Here is a 21,711-nt window from a genome sequence, read left to right on the forward strand (position 1 = left end):
GACCACTGCCAAGCAGTTGGTTCGTGAATTCTTCCCTCGATATGGACTCCCTAGAGTCGTATATTCTGATAACGGTCAGCCATTCTCATCTGAACTCATGAAGCACGTTTCCCTGTTGTTAGGGTACCAGTGGAAGTTTCATTGTGTACGCCATCCTGAAGCAGCCGGTCTAGTCGAGAGACATAATCAGACTCTGAAAATCCGAATCGCCAAAGTATGTAAAGATAAGGGTGTGGACTGGCTAGTAGCTCTGCCAGTCGCTTTGTTTTATATGCGCATGGTCGCACATTCCAGATCAGGTCTGTCCCCGTATGAGGTCGTATTCGGCCGCCCCCCTAACATGTGGGGTACTCCTAGACCCCGAAGTATTACTGATGTTTCATGTAATATGCTGACAGATTACCTAGCTTCCTTGATGTCTGCCCTCAACTCATGTCGTTCACAGGTTGCTGCCGCATTTCCAGACAATACCGAGGTGGCACCGCATGAAATCGTTCCAGGTTCCATGGTGATGGTCCGTAACTTTGACAGATCAAGTCCGCTGGAGCCTCGATGGAAAGAGCCCCGTCAGGTCCTCCTCACCACCCGTACAGCCGTGAAGTTGGAAGGCCGAAAAGGATGGATACACCTTTCTCACGTTAAACTTTTAAAAGGACTGAAACCCGTCTTTAAGAACATTTCCCAGGATTTTAAGGACTGTCCCGCAAAAGACATTGATACAACCCCTCCCTTGGTAGAGAAAACTCCGCAGCAGGAGTATAAGCAAAAACTCCGGTCTAGTAAAATAAGTCAGTCAGTTTGATTGTCTAAGTCCTCCCCTAGGTGAAACGGTTAGACTGTTTCTGACATGTATAAAATAGACCCCCATAGTGAGAGAGTTAGTAAAAACTCAAACCGATGTATCGTTTTTCTAAGTTTCATATTATTCATCAGCATTATGATTTCCTGCACCAGTTATGCCTTTTTCCTATATTTCCCAGTTCTTCATGTAAATAAGTCTGCTAATGCTATAGCAGAGCACACGTTTAGTGATCTGCCTCCTCACGAATATTCATATCGCCTCGCTATGCGTAATAACTCATTTATCCGCATGTTACATTACTCACACCAGACCAGCAATGCCACTAGTTGTTGGGTGTGTGGTCGACTTCCCCCTTTCCAGACACCGAAGGGAGTTCTGCCACTTTTTCCTTATCCGTTTTCACATAATGGTTCATGTGGAGCATGGTCCACGTTAACGTCATCCTCAACAGATATGTCTTTTCTTAACAGCACATGTTTCCCAGACAAGCAAGGTCTCCCCCACAGAACAGGTTTAGATCTAGAAAATGAAGTGTATAATTTAGGTAACTATTCGTCGAATTTTATGGTCCTGAATGTTCAGTCTGATACTACTCCAGACTCACCTGCTATTTCAGTACTACCAGTCAAAGGCGAATTATGTGTCCGTAATTATGGTTCTGTACATGTAGGACATAGTGATTGTACTACTATTATCAAGTATAGTGACAGTGGGAAATCTATTTTTAAAGCTTCACGTCATTCTTATTTTGTTTGTGGTCAAACCGCATATGTTCGTCTGCCCCTCGATTGGGAGGGAACCTGTTACATTGCCTTCCTACTGCCACCTGTTTTTCTAGCCCCACCTGACTACCATAGGAATTCCTTCCTAGTACATACTAGACACAAGAGAAACCTCCCGATTGTCGATTATACTGAAACTGCTGCAGAACAATTCATTGATATTGATAAAGGTGTGTTCCCTTATTTAGGTACAGTTGTAAACAGTAAGCTAATCCGTAGGTTAACAAGAACCCTTGAAGCTGTAGTAGATGAGACTGCCTCCGCTCTAGGTAACTTAACCGAAGAGCAATCCTTTATGAGAATTGTCGTTTTACAGAATCGTCTCGTCCTTGACGTCATACTGGCCGATAGGGGCGGGGCCTGTAGAGTCCTCGGATCTAGTTGCTGCATTTTCATTCCAAATAACGCGCCGTCTGTTTATTCAGCTATAACCAGACTTCATAAAATTGCCCATCTGTTACACCAAGATCCAGGCACCTGGACATGGTCCGGTTGGTTCTGGAATATAATTTCCGCTTGGGGATGGAAAGTCCTGTCCTTTCTAGGTATTGCAGTAGCGATCATATTCAGCTGCTGCCTCTGTATACAATGTGGCCCTGCGATTTGCGGTATGTGTGCTACCTCTTGTATTCCTAGTCCCAAGCCCCGTTCTAAAACCCGTTCCAGGATAATTCGAGACGAGCAAATGATACTATATGAAATGATAGATGGTATCATGAATATTGATGTTTCCTGATGGAAACGTAGTGACAAGGAGGGAATGTGGAAAAGTAAATTTTGCCATGTTCTGTGTCCCTACGTGTCATCCATCATATGTTATGTGTGCATGACCAATATGCATATGTTATTCCCCATGTCCGATTAATGACGCAATTATAGTTGTGTCCACCTCTAGTATGCCAGTTTCCAGTTCTCGTGAATACTACGAATATCAGGCCTATGTAAAATAATGTTGCCACGTTTCTCAGTGTGCACGTTATTCCATTATAAAGTCCCCGTTTCTAGGCCTCAAAAGGGCCTGGACATCAGATTCAGCTCCTGTCTCCTGAAGTCTCGCTGAGGAGCGATACAGCCCCCACCTGTATCCTCGACCTTTCACTTACTTCCTGCCTCGCAGTGCCCGGTGCAGCTTGGCTCTGCCTCTGAGTCTGCCAAAAGTATGTTATAGTTCCAGTTATCAGTTCAGTCCTCCTTCTCTGCATTCCTAAGCTACTGAACTGCATCAATAGTTTCCGTCATTGTCTAGCCTTCTCGTCTCCACTTTAGAGAAATACTGCATTTAATGGTCATTTAATATTCTTCATCACGCACTACATGTAGAATAATGCATGGTCCAGTCTTAGAATCAAGTTAGCCTTTCCCCTCTTGACTTCTAGTTTATATCAACATGTTCCCTAAACATCAGATACTAGATAGGGTTTAGGTACATGTCGCTCCGACCCTCCAGACTTTAGTCTCTGCTCCTAGCACAGAGTTCATAGCCCCCAGCTTCTCCTCGTAACACGTCATTGCCAGTTTGCGCGCACCACCAGGTTAGAGGTCCCGGCTCCTTAGGTAACCCCCTCCAATGTTTCCGCCCCATTCATGACATATTCTGTTACGTCTGCACCACATGTCTATGTATACGCCCAGTTACACCTCTTTTTACTCTTATCTTTCGCGACTGCTACGCGTCACACCCACTGCTACGCCTACCGCAATGTAATGCTATGTGTTTGCGCTATGTATATATGCTCGTGTATTGTTATTAAAAGTTAGCGCGCTCATCCCAGACCCAGCCCCAGCAGCTGCTGGGCCCCTGTTCCTATGCAGGTTGTCCTGCTCCTGTCCTTATGCTGTATTAAACCTGCAAAACTCCTACTACCTCGAATCTTGACTCTTATTTATTGAGCTATCTGTTATGATATATGTCTAGTCAAAAATAGGGTATTATTTATTTATTTACCACAGGGCCCAGAACTGGAATTTACACCACTTGGCAGGTCAGAACTCCCAGCAGAGGAGTTCAGAGGAGCTGCAGATGAAGTCATTGATGGCCCTGAGACTTCCAACAGGAAGCAAGCACACACAAGCCCTTGGAGAACCTTTTTTTTCTCAACTTTTATATTGCATTTTTAAGAGATAAAACAACCAAGCAGGGATTGAGAAGCTCTTGGAGAACCTTAATAAGCAGGATAAGAAAGTACAATACAGTTGGTTTTAATAGGAATCTGCCTTCTTTGTGTAATGATTTGCCAGTTTGCCAGTACATTCTTGTGAAATAGGATGGTTCCCTTTGGTGCATTTAGGTTTATGGAATTTGGTGGAAATTTGATAAAATTCTTTGTTTGTATATTTTGCATTCTGAATTCTTTTTGAATATTAGCTTTTTTAGCTTTTTTGATAGATGACTTGTATATTCTGCTGTGGTTTTGTAGGTGATGTTTTTCTTGAGTGTTGTTTGTTTTGAGCCAGGTGCGTTGCAACTTTTTTAGTTCTTCATTCATCCATTCATTTTCTTTTGGCTTCTATGGAATTAGGATGTAAAAAGCGTCCAGTTTCATAGAGTTTTTAACTGAATGTATTGTATCTAGATCTTTGTTGGATGTTAGTTGAGTTTCTAGGTCCTCAAAACTCAGTTTGAGCCAAGGTCATTATGTGCTTGCTGGTAAGTACGCCTTAGGTGTAGAGAGTTGTGATGTCTTGTGCTGGAAAGCTACCAGTTGGTGGTCTGACAGTGTGACTGGAATAATCCTTTGGAATGTGACTAGTTCTGCATTGGTAAATAAAAATCACATCTAGAATGCGTCCAGCGATGTGGCCCACAAGATAAAGGTTAAAAACCTGGTTGTTCCCCAAAGCTTAGTTGCCATCTGCTGTTGTAACATTTTTTCTGCCTCACTCAGAGTTTGCTAAGCGCCAGGATGCCTGTTAGGTTTTAGTGCGCTCTACAAATTAAATAAATAAATAAATAAAATAAATAAATAATGTTAATATTTGTGCCTTCTGTACCACCAGGAAAGTGAACACTTCATGGATTGGATCACGAGGAACACTTTTCAAAGTCCTCCCATTTGCTAGCCAAAGATTTAATTTGAAGACTGGTGCTTGGCTGATGTTCTTTCATGGTGTTTTTTCAGCTGGATGACTTTAATTTCCATTTCCTAGCTAGTTTATATTGGAGAATGTTAATTGTTCAACAGCAGAGTATAGTTTCTGTGCCTACATTTCAAATCTGGTTGACTGTTCAGTCTAATTATTCCTAATCATACAGATTTCTTTCAAGATTGTTTGGAACATAGATTTTGTAGATCTAGAGATCGATGATTGAATACTTTGGTCTTCACAATCTTCAGTACACAAGGTAAGTATTGTTTGGGATGTTTGGAGTAAAAATGGTGGCAGAAGTTGAGCTACACTCTTCTTTATGACTAGAGATTGTTGAGAAGGAAGGCTTCTTAGTCAATTAATTAGATAGTTTTAGTGGTGGGAGAGAAGGTGTTATATACCTTGCCTGCCTTTTTTTGCTTTCTCTCTTTTGCAGGTATGCTGCATTGATTATTGGCTGTGAAAGATGTACAGTCAACCATCTTTAATACTTGAGCCTGCTTTCCATTTAGCCCTGTTTCCAGTATTTCTAAAGAAGTGTCATATATGATTGTTTTACCTCTTTTCTTTATCTTGTTCTTATCTGAGAAGGCATCATTCATATCTTACTTGAAAGCTTTATGTAGAGATGTCTACTTGCTTATGTCATAGCTTGGTTACTTAGCTACATGTAGAATGGAAGTGTAGGAGGATTCTATGTGGATCAGTTGAAGAGAGCTATTGATGTTGGACCAGCTAAGGAAACATATTCTTGAGATAATTCATGAGGGTCACCCAGGTCAGGGAATGTCGAAGCGAAGAGTTAGAGAATCATTCTGGTGGCCTGGAGTTGATAGTGAAGTTGAGGCTCTGGTGAAAGACTGTCAATTTTGCTTGAACAGTGATAAGTCCAAAGTTGTACGTCAACCTCCTTTGGAATGCACGAAATTTGCATCAAGACCGTGGGAAAAATTATCTATGGATTTTATTGGACCAGTTAATAAGTTAGGAATGAGAGATAGATGTATTCTTGTCTATTAGTTGATTATAATTTTAAGTGGTTTGTGGTGGAAACCATGGGAGAAATCAATACAAATAACGTCATAACATTTCTTGAAAAAACTTTTCTTGAGGAGGGAATACCAGCTAGAATAGTGACTGACAATGAAGTACAGTTTGTTTCAAGTGAGATGGTGAATTACCTCAGAAGGATGGGTATTGCTCATGAGAAAGTGGCTCTTTTTAGACCTCAAGCAAATGGTTTGGTAGAAAGAGTTAATCGAATTATAATGGAAAATATACAGTTGTCTCTTGCAAATGGATTGTCTTGGAAACAAGAGCTAAGGAAAATTATGTGGATGCATAGAATTACTCCTCATTCTAGTACTGGTATTGCTACTTTTGTGTCTCTCAAGGGAAGAGAACCAGAAAAAAAGAATGTCCTGTTTGGTTGCGTAAGAAAGAAAAAGTATGGATTGATCACGAACAATTTTTGAAAAAAGTTGAAGAAGGTCAAGAAAAGATGAAGAGTGTGTACAATTCTAGAAAAGGAGTACAACAAGTGTTTATTCAAGTGGGTTATTGGGTCGTAGTACAGAAAAATGAATGGATTCGTAAAGGTGAAATTAAATATATAGGACCTTTTCAGGTTAAAAATGTAAAATCCAATGTTGTGGTTTTGCAAGATGATACAATTTGGAGTTTAGGAAATGTTTGTAAAGTGTGTAGGCCATAGAACTTTACTTAGAAAATATCTGTGAATATTAGATATAGATTCTTAATGTTTCTTTTTATATTTTAGTAAACAAACTAGTTATTAGTTTTTTGTTTTTTTGTTCCTTCTTACTTTATTTTATTATATATATATAAATATATATATATATATATATATATTATTTGTTGTATTGTATGAAAGGGAGATATGTAGAGATGTCTACTTGCTTATGTCATAGCTTGGTTACTTAGCTACATGTAGAATGGAAGTGTAGGAGGATTCTCTGTGGATCAGTTGAAGAGAGCTATTGATGTTGGAGGAGCTGCTCTCTGCTGGGATGCTGTTCAATCAATAAACTACATGAAACCTACAAAGAAACCTGTGAAGGCTCTTCTTTTCACTTTGTTCACTGGAGAAGGTTAGGCTTCATATAACTGTCAAGAGTCACATATTTTTCTCTATTTGCACTGACATCAGAGGAGCATGATATTGAAGGTGGTGGAAGAAGCAGGGATTCTAGTGGCATGGTTGGTTGCTCTGAATCTGTACCTTCATCAGTTGACCTGGTTTAGGTTGACTAGTGAGCAATTTGCAATCTCTCAATGATAAAAAGTAGCCACAATGATGGATTACCATCTGCTGAGGTAAGTGCACTTTCTCCATTGTCTGCATCAATGGGAGTTGGATTGGTGAGACCCCAAGATGTAGTGGTGGTTGTTTGGCTCATGCATGTATGAGTTCCCACTTTGGGTGCGGGTGACTTAGTTGTTGTTGCTGTGACGCTTGTTATTTATGAAAGGTTGCCCTGCACAGTATTGAATTTCCTGTGGTGCCCTGGCCCTTACAAATCTGCTACTAGGGTCAGAGTGTGTTGATTTCATGAAAATGATAGACTCTGGGAGGGGTCCGCCTCATTTTGGCTCCCATCCTGCCTATTTAAGAAATGTCAGGACTTATTATATCCTGTATGTCTCCGTTGTATCAGTATTCCTTAATGAGTACAGCATATTAAAAATTTAATGCCTGGTAAATACTGATCAGAACAAATGCTGCAAGATTATGCTCTAATAAAGGCTGGTACCACCTTCCACCATGTAACTTGCTACCTTTCCGTTTAGGAAATTGAATAAACCAGTGCAAGGGCTTCCTTGACTTTGGGTGGTGGCGTTTACAACAACTTTCAACCAAAATGTGACCATAAATACTTCTGGAGCTTATCGTCCTTCTTGAATTCAACTCTGAGTCGGTACCAAGGCAGACAGCAGTGGGATCCCAGAAGCTCACCCAGACCTTTCTCTGTTCATGGACAATTAGGCACCTGTACATTAAGTGTAATTATGTTAATGACAGACATCAGTGAGAAATAGCCACCTCCTAATCAATGAACCCCTTAAAACTAAGGTAGCATTTGATCCCCCAGCAAAGAAAAAAAATCACGTAAAAGTGAAACTATATGACTACAGATGAGATTGTAGTAAATGATGTGCAGTAAATTTGCTAATATATCCAACCCCCTACCGCCCCACTCTTAGAAAAGCCAATTTGACTCAATAAAATAAGAAACAAAAATACAAGAGAAGCAGAAAGTGCAGTGAATAGCAACAAACATATGGCTAGCTGATAAGAAGACAACCGTCAAATAATGAAAAGAACGACCTGACAATCTAAAAGAGTTGAGGAGATTGGAAGGCAGCTACTTGGGAGAGTGCCAAACTCTATCATGTCAAGTACTAAAAGATAGTTAAACTTCACAACAAAGGCAGCAAGAACAGGTACGTCAAAACAATAATAATGAACCAAGAGGAATAAAAAAAATATTTTTAATAATGGCAGATGCGTTAATCACCAAAGAACCCTTGTTACAATGGATATTCATGATAAATAAAAATTGTCAAAGGCCAGCATCTCATTATTCATTTAGTGGGTACTGTATTTGTCTCTTTCTCAGTATGGGTGGCTTTGTGACCACTATTTGTATGTTGTTTGTAAGTTTCTTAACTAGTTCCAGTGGCTTGACTGAATGCCCTTTGCCACTGATAGTGAATAAGTGGCTGACAGAAATAAAAGTGGTCCTTTTGCCTTGTCCACCCCCTGAATGATACTGGTGGTAACTGACTCTGACTGTACTGTGGGCTTTGATGGCCAGGCCCAGGGCAAGTGCTATGTTTAAAAAGGTACATGTAATAGGGTACACTTAAAATTGCCAATGACAGATCCTATAAGTCCCTAGTAGATAGTAGTGGCAGGGGGTGCAATCTACCTATACGTCCCTAGTACATAATAGGTCATGGAGATTTAGAGGCCCAACAGAGTTTCTATAATTGCATGTATGCACTGCTGTGTGATCGCTGTCCTTCTAAAGACATCCCTGCCTGGCAGCCTGTCTTTAAAAGTAAATTCTCACAATTATTTTTGACAGACCCTATAAGTCCCTAGGATATAATAGGGCTAGGGGGTTCAAACTACCTATAATATAACAGGACATGGAAAATTAGAGGCCCAGCAGGTTTCATTCACTTACATGCATGTGTGCACTGCTGAGTGCCTGCTGTCATTTGAAAGGTAGCCTTGCTTTACAGACTCTTTAAAAATAAATTATATGCAAATTTGCACTTTGAAATTGAACATCTACCTTATTTTTACATATCAGGCACCCCCAAGGTCTCCCCTAAACATCCCAGCCAGGGGCTGAGGGCCATGTAACTACAGGCAGGAACCTTATAAAAATGTTTTATATGCTCTGGTGCGAGAAAACTGCCCATTTTATTTTTCCCCATTGTAGATACTTAGCTCCATAGGCTTTCATTGCAATATTTTATTTAAGTAACATATTACTGGGAAAGGAGGAAAATGTCCTTCAAAGACTTAAAACATTGGTATTGATAAATCCAACAACTTGTCACTATTGATTTGTCATAACTGGTACAGAAAATAAGTTATCTCTGCTGATTGGTCAGCCTTAGCAAGCTTAGCCAGGCTGCCTTGATGAGGTGATAAGTGCCCGCATATAGCAAGGGTTATCTGACAGAGAAAACCTCTGAAGCTGCAGAGGTTAAGTTATAAATAGGGCTCCCGGTGTTATGGTATTTTTTTTAAACATTTCCACCTGTATTTATCCATATTTATTTTTTGGAAATGTTATCGTTTTTATCCATATTTATTAAGTGTTTTGTGTATAAATGAAGTTGTAAAACTGTGCATTTCCATATTTATTTAACTAATAGACACACACTCATACTTTGAAGTCTGTAGGGATTTAGCTGCCGAATATTACGTAACAATACATCCACATATCTTGACATATGCCATTATGTAAAGGCATTTTATCCTGTTTTTTAATTTCCCATGCTGTCCATCTGCTCAGCTGTTGGGCTACAATTCATGAAAGACAGCAAGGAGAGTCACTTAAAAGAAGCACAATGTTCTGTATTTTTTATCCACATTTGTCTGTATTTATCTGTAAACATCCGTAAAAACGAAAAACAGGGAGCATTAGTCATACGGAGGGGACTGGGTAAATCAAACTGACCTCAAAGAGAGAGCATATCTGTAAGGAATGCTAGTAGTACCTACCCCCACATCCTTTGTCCCCAGCCAGATGGCAGGCTTAGGGCAGGAAATTGCAGAGGTCAGGGGGAGGAGTAAATACAACAAAAAAATATTTCTTACCAAAAAAATGCAACTACGCAAAACTGCAGAACAACCACTGCTGAAACTGCAAACAGGAATCAAAAGCTTTACACTAGAATAAAAAGGAGAAAAAAACATTACAATCAAATATGCAAATAATGCACCAGTCCACACACAATCCACCAGCCAAGCTAAGGGGTAGGCGGGCCTAAGAGTATAAATAACATATACACCCCCATAAAAGGGGAGCAACCCTTGCCCTTGAGGCCACTCCCCAACACAAACATTTAAAAACCTCTGTTGTCTAGTGGCTTCTGCTCCCCTTGGGGTAGATGAGCCTCCAAACATACTGCTAAACTGCCACCCATAGAGGGTAGAAATGGCCACAACCATAAAGGGGAGCGACACTTGTCCAAGGGGCCGCTCCCCAAAATAAATTTAAAAACCCTGGTGGCCTAGTGCTATATAAAAAAAGAAATCAGCCAATCTGCCCCTCAGGGGGGCAGACACAGACAAAAAGATTGCCGCCAAAGGGGGGTGACTCTTGCCCAAGGGGCTACTCCCCACAAATAAATCCCTGGTGGCCTAGTGGCCATACAAAGAGAAAATCAGCCGATCTGCCCCCAAGGGGAACAGAAACAACCAAATTAATGCTCCCCAACCCTTGCCCAAGGGGCCACTCCCCACAAGCAAATCTCCGGTATTCTAGGGGGACCAATTTTATAAAAACATGGCGAGATCTGGCCTCTCATGGGGGCAGACAGCCAAAAACATGCCCCCCAAAGGTGAGCGACCCTTACCTGAGGGGCCACTCCCCACAAATTATTCCCCAGTGGTCCAGTGGGCCACTTTAAAAAGAATGGCAAAATCTGCCCGGGGGGGACAGACAAAGCCAAAAAACATTGCCCCCATCAGGGGAATGACCCTTGCCTAAGGGGCCGCTCCCCCCAAACAGTAATTCAATTTCAAACAAAAAAAATAAAAATTCCCTGGTGTCTAGTGGGCATTTCTGCTGCACGATCGCACAATCGTGCAGCAGGAATGCTCAAGCAAGCCATCAGGGGAAAGGAAAACCCTTTCCTGTCTCCCAATGCCTATTTTGTTTAAATACCCCCTTCCCCAAGGAGAAACTCACCTCCTCTCTTCCCAACGCGCTGGAAGCAAATGGCTTCCACCCTGTCGGGAATCCTCTAATGACGTCAGCGCGCCTCACACGCTGACATTATTAGTTGACGTGGAGGAGGGGTAGGGGAAGGCTTCCCAGGTGGGGGCACCTTAAAGGGTGGCCCACAGGGGGAGCACCATCACTTCCCCCATAGGTGGGTGCTAGGACGGCTGGGAGCCGTCTGACGCACACGCCCACGGTGACGTCAGACGGCTCCTGACCGTCCGACGCACGGAACGGGTTAATACTTGGAGATGGTGATTGGCCCCTCTGGTGGCAGGATGATGTGGTTCTGCATGGAAAGTTTGTTGTTGAATATAATTCTGAGCGATTTTGATGAATCGATGAAATGTGGGGCATAGTTCAAGGCTATAAGCTGTGGGAGCTAGTCTTTGATGACTGTGGTGGGATTGGGTGGAGAGATTAAGATTAATTCGGTTTTGAGTGTAATGAGTGTGAGGTGGTTATGAGTCAGCCATTGTGTACCTTCATTAATGTGTTATTGTGGGTGCTGATGTCTTTGGGAGTGGCAATTTTCATATAAAGTTGCGTATCATCAGCATACATGTGGTAGGGGATGTTCGCGAGATTGAGGATTTCAGCCAGGGGCTCCATATACAGATTGAATAGGGTGGGGGAAAGTGATGAACCTTGGGGTATGCCAGTCATGACTGGTGTCTGGTCAGATAGGGCGTGGTTGATCAGGACTCTTTTAGATCTATTTTGTAGGAGTGGGTGAACCATTTTAACAGAGCACCTGAAAGACCCATCCTGAGTTGTACGTTTTCTTCATTTCACATTTTAAAGCAAGCTTTTATGGTGCTTCTACTACGCTTAACTCTTTTTCATGTTCACTGTGTATAACGTGTGAGCAGTGTACTTTCAGATTTTCATTTCCTTAATTTGTGAATGTGCCATTCTTTATGATTTTTATAAATCATGCTGCATCACATTTTACAGATACTTTTTGACTTAAAACCTCAAAAATAAATATCTCCATTTCCTCTTAACTTGTTTTAATAATAGTTTTGCTCTTTAAATATGCTTCCATCTTTATAAGTTGATTTGGAAATGTTATTCTATTGTTTTCTTTACTTTAACACCCACTTCTCTAGGGATTACCTTCTGCTTGTCTCATAGCTGCAAGGTGTTGAGAGATTATGACTTTACCAGATTGTGTTTATTAAATTGGTAGGTGTTACTCCCACATTCAAATGCTAACGCAATTTCTAATAGTGTTGTGCATGTGCAGCCCAATGGAAGGCGGGACAGTCTTACGGTGGCCCATTTGTAGTTTTTCCCTATGATCTGTTAATGTTGTTAAATAATAGACTCTGCCACATGTGCCAGTCACTTATTTTAAGGAGACTAAATTGGTAACTAGTCTCACTGTGATCATTACTTGCACTGCATCACCCACCCTACCAAGAACACAGCAGCCATCTTAACTTATAGCACTCAGTTGCTCTCAACCATGTATTCACTATGGAGAATTATATTGAACCAAGTACTGTATAGATGCATTTTAACCCCTTTCCTGCGGCTGCGATTTTGCGACAGTGCGGCACTTCCGCAAAATGGCCGTTGGCCGACAGCAGCACTAGCGAGGTAGTGCTCCTGTCGGCCAACGGCCGACAGAAACACGCAAAGGGTTATTTGAACAGCTATTTTTAATATACAAAATAAATACTATGCATATTATATTCTATACTAGCAGCCCGTCCCGACCTTGTCTGGGTGCAACAGGCTTCCCCGACCCCGCCTGCCCCGACATTGTGCAGCAGCCCGGGCCCCCGCCCGGCCCGTCCCCCACCTGCCCCGACCCCTGCCTGCCCTGACCCCCACCTGCCCCGACAGGGATCCCCTTACCTGAGCCGCCGCTCTTCCCGCCTGTCCGCTGCTCGCACTGCCGCTGGCCTGTCCGCTGTGTCCGCTGCTCGCACCGCCGCTGGCCTGTCCGCTGCTCCTCACGTCACCGCTCCTCCCCCGCGCCATGTCCGGCGCGCTCCTGGACGCCGCTCCTCCCCGCGCTCCCGACGTGAGCACGCACGTCGCGGCCGGCGTTACTTCGGAGGGACTACTTTTTTTTTACTGTACATTTTATAAATAACATTTTTTTTAATTTATTTAGCCTATAACCATCTACACATCCTGACGATTCCAACGGTGTATCGGGTGTGTGGATTGGTGCTGTGGTTCCCGAGTTTACCCGCCTCAAAGGCTGAAAGTTCTTCCTTTATTATAGTAGTATAGATAAATAAAGCAGAACTATAACAATGACGTTAATAAAGAAAAATGTAATAGTGAAAAAGGCAACGTTGAAAACGTAGATATCAAATGGTTTAATAGATACAACAGTGTAACAGTGTTGTGGCAGGAAATAAATATTTTTTCTCAGAAAAGAAAAAGCAGATGAGAATGTTAAACATAATCGTGTGGTAGTATATGAGCCAACGCAAAAACAATCAGATCCTTATTCAACTAACTAACCAGTCACTTTATTGTCATTTTTTTTGCTGCAGTATCCTTAGATGCAGAAGATTCGTTGACAATTGGTGTCGCCTATGCTCTGCTCGGTGTTGGAGCTGCTGTTTCTATCATTTCTCTTTTGGGCTTTCTGGGATCACTGAGAGAAGTTAGATGTTTACTAATCCTGGTAAGTAGAGATGTTAAAGTCGCTCATGTTCTTGATCAGTGCTGTTATATTTACAAGCTGACTTTATCAGCCTTATATTGCTGCCTTCCTTACTTCCAAGCTCACAGTAATAACATATATAAAATATGAATGGAGCATGCAACAATATTAGCAACATTGGATATCCTGCTTTATTGCCGAATGGAAAAGGAAGTTGAGTTATGTAAAAGATTGCTTAAAAATGATGCCCGATAATTTATCTGTAATCATTTCATTGTTCAAAACCCAGTAACGCTCCAGACTCGAATCATGGAGAATACCTAATGTGGTAGTAAGCAAGGTCCAGGCTTTGGTCCTCTCTATGTCTTCCTTTATTGTTTTTTATGTTACGGAAACTGTGTTAGCCCCTTACTTAAGTAAAGGCATATAAGCAGTGTTGGGAGGAAAATGTTACCTATATGGCAAATAAGATGATTCGCTTGCCCTGAGTTTAGTTTAGGATTTGTAGAGCGCATGGCTGCCCGGGGGCTTCCCAGCGCTAGATGAGAGTACTGTGTTAAGGACAGGCCCATAAAGAAAACAGCCAGGTTTTGAGTTTTTTTCTAAATACAAGTTTGTTTTGCAATGCTCTTAGGTCGGGTGGGAGCTCGTTCCACAGTCTTGGAATCAGGTGTGCGAAGGATGTTCCCCCCCATCTTGATCTTTTGATTTTGGTTGTGCGGAGGCGATGTAGATGGGGGGATCTTAGTAGTTTCGTTGGAGCGTAGGTTGATATCAAGTTTCTAAGTTTTTCAGGTCCTTTGTTATTTATTGCTCTGTGAGTGATGCATACCGAACTTGTACTCATGGCAACTGGCAGCCAATGGAGTTGTTTAAGGGGTTCTCTAACAGGGACGTAACTGGGGAGCTTGAGCAGGACCCTCGCTGCCGCATTCTGCACAAGCTGGAGTCTATTTATCACATATTTGGATGAGCGTAGGTAAAGGGAGTTGCCATAGTCCAGACGCGAGACTAGGAGTGACTGCAAGACTGTTTTTCTTAGCTGCTCTGGGATGAGGGCCAATACCTTTCTAAGCATTCTTAAGAGCCGAGGCAGATTCCAGACAATTTGTTTTGCAATTTCATTGCAAGGGTACTATCCATCCCTATACCTAGATTTTTTATAACTGGTTTGGGGTCAGGCGGATTACCCATGCAAGAAGGCCAACTATATGGTGGCCTGGGTATGGCCATGTTGCCTAATATCATTAGTTCAGTCTTCTCTCAGTTCAATTTTAGGCAACAGTTCGACATCCAGTGAGACAACTTGTTCAGGCAGGGAGCCAGTTGTTGGTTTCAGTGACTGGGGCCATTGGACAAAGAGACAATCAACTGGTTGTCATCTGCATAAGATACCACTGAAATTCCAAACTCATGTACGATAGTGGCAAGCTGAACGAACCCTGTGGTACCCCGCATCTAGTTGGCAGGGGGTCCGAGAAAAAGTCCTTTTCTATTCCTTGGTAGAATCTGTCTTCCAAGAAAGAGGTAAGCCAGTCCATCGCCATATACTGGATTCCTATTTCCCTTAATCTATTTTTTAGAATGGCATGATTGACAGTGTCAAAGGCTGCACTGAAATCGAGCAAAATAATGGCGGCAGACGCTCCATTATCTAATAGAGCTTTGAGTTCCTCGGTTACTGCTTGGAGAGCAGCTTCTGTGCTGTGCTGGGCACAGAAGCTCATCTGCATTGGATGTAGAAGATTATTCTCCCTTAAATAATGGACATGCTTCTCCAAGAGTTTCAAGAGGAGAGAGAGTAGGGCAATAGGTTGCAAATTACTTAGCGTGTCCGGATCCAGGTGGGGTTTTTTCAGAGTAGGACTGATTACAGAATGCTTCCAATGTTGTGGAACCATGCCGGACTCCAATGACTTATTAATTAGCACCATTAGTGGAATAAGTATGGCCTCTGGCACCTTGAGAAGGGCCTGAGGGGGTGTTGAGTCTAACGGAGATCCTAAATCAGTGGACTTTAACAAACTGAGGATTGCATCTTCCTTAAGTTTGGGACATTGTGATAGGCTTGGGACTGTAGATAACTCACTGACCTTATCTAAGACCTCATGTGTATGTTCAGCGATGTTCTGAAAAAGGCCATAAATGTCTGTTACTTTCTTATGAAAGAAGGATGCTATTTTGTTGCATCTTTTTTTGGAGGCCTGAGTAGAACCACTATTTTAAGGAGGGGTGGTCAGAGTTTTGACTACTCTAAAAAGTTCCTTCGGCGACTTAAGAGCCTGAACAATTTTTTCTTCATAAAATTGAGCCTGTACCTTTTTTAGTTCACTGTGATGAGATCTACTGGAGGTTTTGTATTTCACTTTAAGGTCTGGATTGAGCTCCTTTCTCCAGTCTCTTTCCAGTCTGGGTGGTCTGAAAAGAATGGGGTGATGGTCTGACCAGGGCACTGGGATTACATCATGTAACATGACCTGGGGTTATTAGAAAATATGAGGTATAAAATATGTTCTTTGTCGTGAGTTGGTATCAGTTACCAGTTGAATTTGTTGCAGGGCCTTCAAATCGGATGAAAACAACAAGAGAGGGAGGGAAATTGTATGAGGAGCACTCTCAGTCCCTCAGGTAAATATAATCATAACAACGAAAGAGTGTGCCTTTTTGGAAGTAGAGCACAACAGAAGAATCCAACTAGGCTCTTAATAAAGTTCTTAATAAAGTTCTTAATAAAGCCCTCACTCACCAACCTAGTTGGTGACATGCTTTATCATTGGGTCCCACCAGGAGAGGCCAAATGCCACCCTGGTGTGCTTCAATGCCAGAATTACTGCAGAGCTGGTTATGTGTGTTCAGTTATTAGTGAAAGAGATTTAAAAATGTCTCGATTGTGTTAAAAAAGAAATTTCATTAGGAGCCAATTAGACGTGTATAAAAACAAGGTGTAGGACATTAATACTGAATAAATTGTTCAGCAATATCCACTAAAATGTGGTCAACATGTTTCTGCCTATGTGTAATGATTAATAAGGCATTCGTCAGGACCAAGAAAAGGGTGTAAACCTCGGCGGTATGGGTGAGCTAAGGCCCACCCTAACCAGAGGTTATAAATGTGAAAAATTATTAAAAACAGTATTAGTCTGGCGACCCTCGTGTTGAGAGGAACCGAGTTTATTATGGGGTGTAATCGCTAATTACACCATAGGTCTCGGGAGGGGGGTGGTAGCAACAATGGCACACCACCTGCACTGCTTGGCACCTGCTTGGTACCTGCACACTCCCTCTGCAGCATTTTGGTGGTGGGGGCATCCAGAGCATCAAAATGAATGTTGAAATCACCCAGTATAGTTAGGTGAGGTTTCCATACTGATAGGCTAGCTAGGGTGTCTGGGAATGCTTCTAAAAATTTGGAGCAGGGCCTGGCTGTCTGTATACCAGAACACCTGAGTAGGTACAGGAAGGGGAGAGGGAGATATAAAATTGAACACTTTTGTATTCCTGATAGAGAGCGTGGGGTCGTTGAGCATTTAAAAGCATCTCTAAATATAATGGCAATTCTGCCCCCCGTTTTTCCTATCAGGTCTAGTCTGTGGATTTGAAAGCCTAGTGGGAGGGCAAGATGAATATCTGGCCCAGAACTATCAGTAAGCCATGTTTCGGTGACAAATAGAACATTGAAATAGTCTTCCCCTAGCACATTTCGTATCTCAATTACATGCTTGTGGATCCCAGGGAGATCCGCCTGTGGTTCAGTGACATAAAGTGTCTGTAGAGCTACACCAGCATCACAATACCAGAAAAAGCTTCAATAATTTGCGCTCTCAGGTTCGGTTTGAAAGGAAAGATTTAATGTTGAAGGTAACGCATTTCGAAAGAAAACTTTCTTGATCACACAATGAGCTTCATAAAAACAGTGCTATACATAGACATGAGACTCTGGACATTGCCATGAAAAGTGGACTATGGTTTCAAACACATGGTACAAAGCATAGTGGATGTGGCGGCCATCATGTAGTAGCATATCAATACAAGAAATCATAGTATATACATGTATAGTCGAAAACGAAAGAGTAATGTTGCAAATGTTCACAGTATATCTGTATGTAATAATGAAAAGCAAAATGCTACATCCAAAAATGTAAAAAAATATACATCAATGTGTTCCAAAGGATGCATATTCTCCACCGTGTAGAAGTGTGTGGACAGAGCCTGATAAGCCCTACTGATGTTCAACAACTTTTGGTAGACCATGTAAAGTTTATATCCCATGTAAGAGGAAATCCGCCCGTGTTCCCAGACGTAGTTGACGCCCACAATGTGGTCGCCAAATGCGAGTGCGTCTAGTGAACCAAAGGTCAAAGAAAGCATGCACCGCCAAGTGGGGTGAATCAGGCACTACGTTGGGCATGTAGTGATAATCAGCGTGGCACATGTGCAACCGCCAGGTACATGTGCAGTCAAAATTAGAACACCGTATCGACTCACACTGTCTGTGCGCACCTCACTAACCACCACCAATGTACCTAAAAACACGTTACCTTGAGCATTAAATCTTTCCTTTCAAACGGAACCTGAGAGCGTGAATTATTGAAGCATTTTCTGATATATATATATATATACATATATATATACATCCATTCCACCAGTCGTGTTTGTAGTAAACAAACAACTCGAACGCCTTTGTGTGCAGAAGATTAATATCTTTAATGGCAAGAAAAGCAACGCGTTTCAGCAATTAAACCTTTGTCACGCTTTAGAAGACTCATAGTCGCCACATTATTTAAACCTCTGCATCCATGGTAGTAGAAACAGGACTTCGGTTTCAAGTGTACCCTTTGTGTGAGAAAATAATTCGGCCATTTCATAACAGCCAAAATGAACTGAGTCGTGCATACTATATACAAAATCTACATATATACAAATATACAAGCGAGTAATGGTTGTTCTATACAAATGTACAAGCGAGTAATGGTTGTTACTCTCTGGAAGCAATTAATACGCTACCCACAAAGAAATGTATACATATATCTATACAAATAATATGTTGCAATACATCGCAAAATCATTGTAATGAAGTTGGTAAAGCTTGATGGAAAACACTAACGTAGTCTGCATTTCACGGTTGTGCCCGAGTGTGCTTGACTACGCCAAATTCTGCCACTAAATAAGAATTGAAACACGGTAATAGTCTCATTCACGTGATGCAAGGGCCTGTTAGAAACTTACATGTACTAGGGGGAAGAATCAAATCTCAAATGATCGATATATGTACATATATACACAATGTCCAGTAGATTCTTATGACGCATAATATAACAAAGTTGATAAAGATTATACATTTTGCCACTATTTTAAATTAATGTCTATTTTCTGATTTAATATGATTGTAATATTTTGAAATGTATTTCATACTGTGTTAACATAATTTTTAACAAAAGTTTTTAACAAAATTATTAAAAGTGAATGTTTTTTACATAATTTTTGTTTCTTTAATTCTCCCCTACATATATGTTTACATGATTGATTAAAATTGCCTAGGAGTTATTTCTCACTTGAATCTAATTTCGCTGTCCTAGGAATTGAAAAATATTTACTGTTCAGGGGTTCCTTGATTTTCACATTTACATAATATAACGAATACATATTGGCATGACCTAAATAATAAATCCCAAGTGGGCTAAGTCATAACGATCTGGCTGATATTCCTACATTAAGCCTGCACGTGAGTGGCCTAAAACGTCCCGTTAAAGTACAATAGTAAATCAGACCTATCACCCCAGTGGGCAGACCGAGCACATTGTAACTGTCTTCCAAATACAACCAAGCGTACATATGTATACATGTAAAATTCAATTTTGAAGTAATGCTGTCAACTTTCTTTGGTATGCAGTCGACAACAAATCCATGCGTTCACACCTTAAAACCATGTTGATAGTAGAGGTATACCCTAAAAGGAATATAAAAGTTAAAATTACTACAGAGCAGCTGCGGAACTAATAATACTACAAGAAAATTCATGTTTCAAGCAGATGGATTGCCAGTACCTCACTGGTATTTAATCCATATGATACAACACTTTCAAAGTCAATTATGTCGCGAGATTCTAATTTTCTCAAGCATAATTCTTGCCCCCCCTCACTCCTAAGTCCACGGTGTCAATGACAACCATGCGGACAAGACTATCATCCTATCATCTATCATCTATCTTTCATCTATCTACAAGACTATCATCTTAACTGCCAGCAGAGAGACAATAATTCAAAGACGAGGAAACAAAATGGGGAATAACGAAGCACTGGACAGAGAGAAAGGAGCTAACACACTAATCTGACTCTGGAAGGGGAAAGTGGACTAAGCAAAAATAGTGGAAAGGGAGGAAGTCCTCCGTCCACAGAAGATCAACCATAACAGCGGACTTCTTGAAATGTCTAGTTTTACACCATAAGAGCACAATGAGGGCTATTAGGAACGGCAACCACTAAGAGACTTCATAAGAAAATTACTCGAAAGAGAGATTTATATTTATTACTATACAACATCAGTATTGGAATAATTTATGATCCAAACAGTGAAGAGTCAACATTTATCCTACAACACGGAGCAAACATGGACGAAAGATACCTTGGGGCTGTTGGCTCGAATGGTCAGAGCATAAAATATCCAGCTAAATTATCCAAAAATGCAGCAAAAAAGTTTAAACATAATACCCTGAGGAAACACCCAGACACACTGTTCTCTGACCCATACTTCAATATAGATAAAGGCACTATAGTGAACGACTTAATATTCTTCTCAAATAAAACGGCTAAATGGCGCAATGCCTTCACAAGTACGCTTAACATAAAAGCTATGAAAAACATCCCACATGGCACAAAAATAACGACCTCGCCTTCAATAAGATGTGGAGCCGAACTATGCATTACCATATATAAAACTGGAATAGTGCTGATACAAGCAGCGAACAGCGAACTAGATAAGTTCGACAAGATATTCCCATCCGTAAAAGAACTGCTAGAGGGAACAAGATACCAACTAGATCGGAACACACCAGAAGTCACTCCTGTAAACAACATTATTACTACCAGAGACGCCAATCGAACTGGAGGTCACCAGGATCAGGCCATTAACCCGAGATATAGAAATGAAACAGGTCTGACAATATCGAATAATGAGGCTGAATGGACAGGGAGGTCTTCTAGTCTCGAGAACAACAAACAGGACCAACTCCAAATGGAGGAGTCGACGCCACTCTCAAATGTTGGGACTTCCTGCACTGAACACACATTGATTTCGAATGAATCACTTAATGAGAATCGGGAAATAAATAAGATCGAAGGTATCAACCTCCCTTTACCTCTCTCTGATACCATAATTGAGTCAGTTAGAACATCAACATCACCCACAAAAACACTCCTAGCATCTCTAAACCCAGATAATACACACATCATCTCAAATAGAAACGGAACAGACATTCAAACTGTGGATATAAAGAAAAATACTGCGACATTAAGAACAGACCAAAAACAGAGAAGAGAAAAACACAGAACACGGATAGACAGGTTAATCATTTCTAAGAAGTCCAAAACCAGAAAGATATTAAAGAGCTTCAGAAACTAGTTGGCAACATGGCACAAGACACAGTTAGTTCTCTACTAGCGATTGAAAAAATACTGGAAATGACGGTAAGCACTCACTCCAAGGTCACGCATATACAAAACCTTGTACACTCTTCACAAAGAAAGAGCAACGAGATGGCCATGCCATTAGCAAATAGGCACAACAGACCAAATAGAACAAAGTCCTTGTCGAAGGAGGAAACCCTGGCCTTACTCCGAACGTATGAACCCGCGAGCCATGAGAGAGAGGAAAGAATCAAAGTAGTACCAGTCGATTCTAATAGAACATCCTGAAAGAATG

At 41.3% G+C, this 21,711-nt stretch overlaps 1 protein-coding gene across 3 annotated transcripts in view; it reads left to right on the plus strand.

Annotated features, from left to right (window-relative positions):
* The window catches only part of TSPAN19 (tetraspanin 19), a 361,288-nt gene that overhangs the window by 53,653 nt on the left and 285,924 nt on the right, over positions 1-21,711 (plus strand). For all 3 annotated transcript variants that reach the window (XR_013606926.1, XM_078674223.1, XM_078674222.1), the window contains exon 4: positions 13,682-13,815. Coding sequence is in view for 2 of the 3 variants with exons in the window: in XM_078674223.1 (XP_078530349.1) it covers positions 13,682-13,815 (134 nt within the window). In the remaining variant the exon portion in view is untranslated. The remainder of the gene's footprint in view (positions 1-13,681; positions 13,816-21,711) is intronic.

The sequence above is a fragment of the Lissotriton helveticus genome, chromosome 1_1, assembly GCF_964261635.1.
Source record: "Lissotriton helveticus chromosome 1_1, aLisHel1.1, whole genome shotgun sequence".
In the NCBI taxonomy this organism is placed as follows: Eukaryota; Metazoa; Chordata; class Amphibia; order Caudata; family Salamandridae; genus Lissotriton; species Lissotriton helveticus.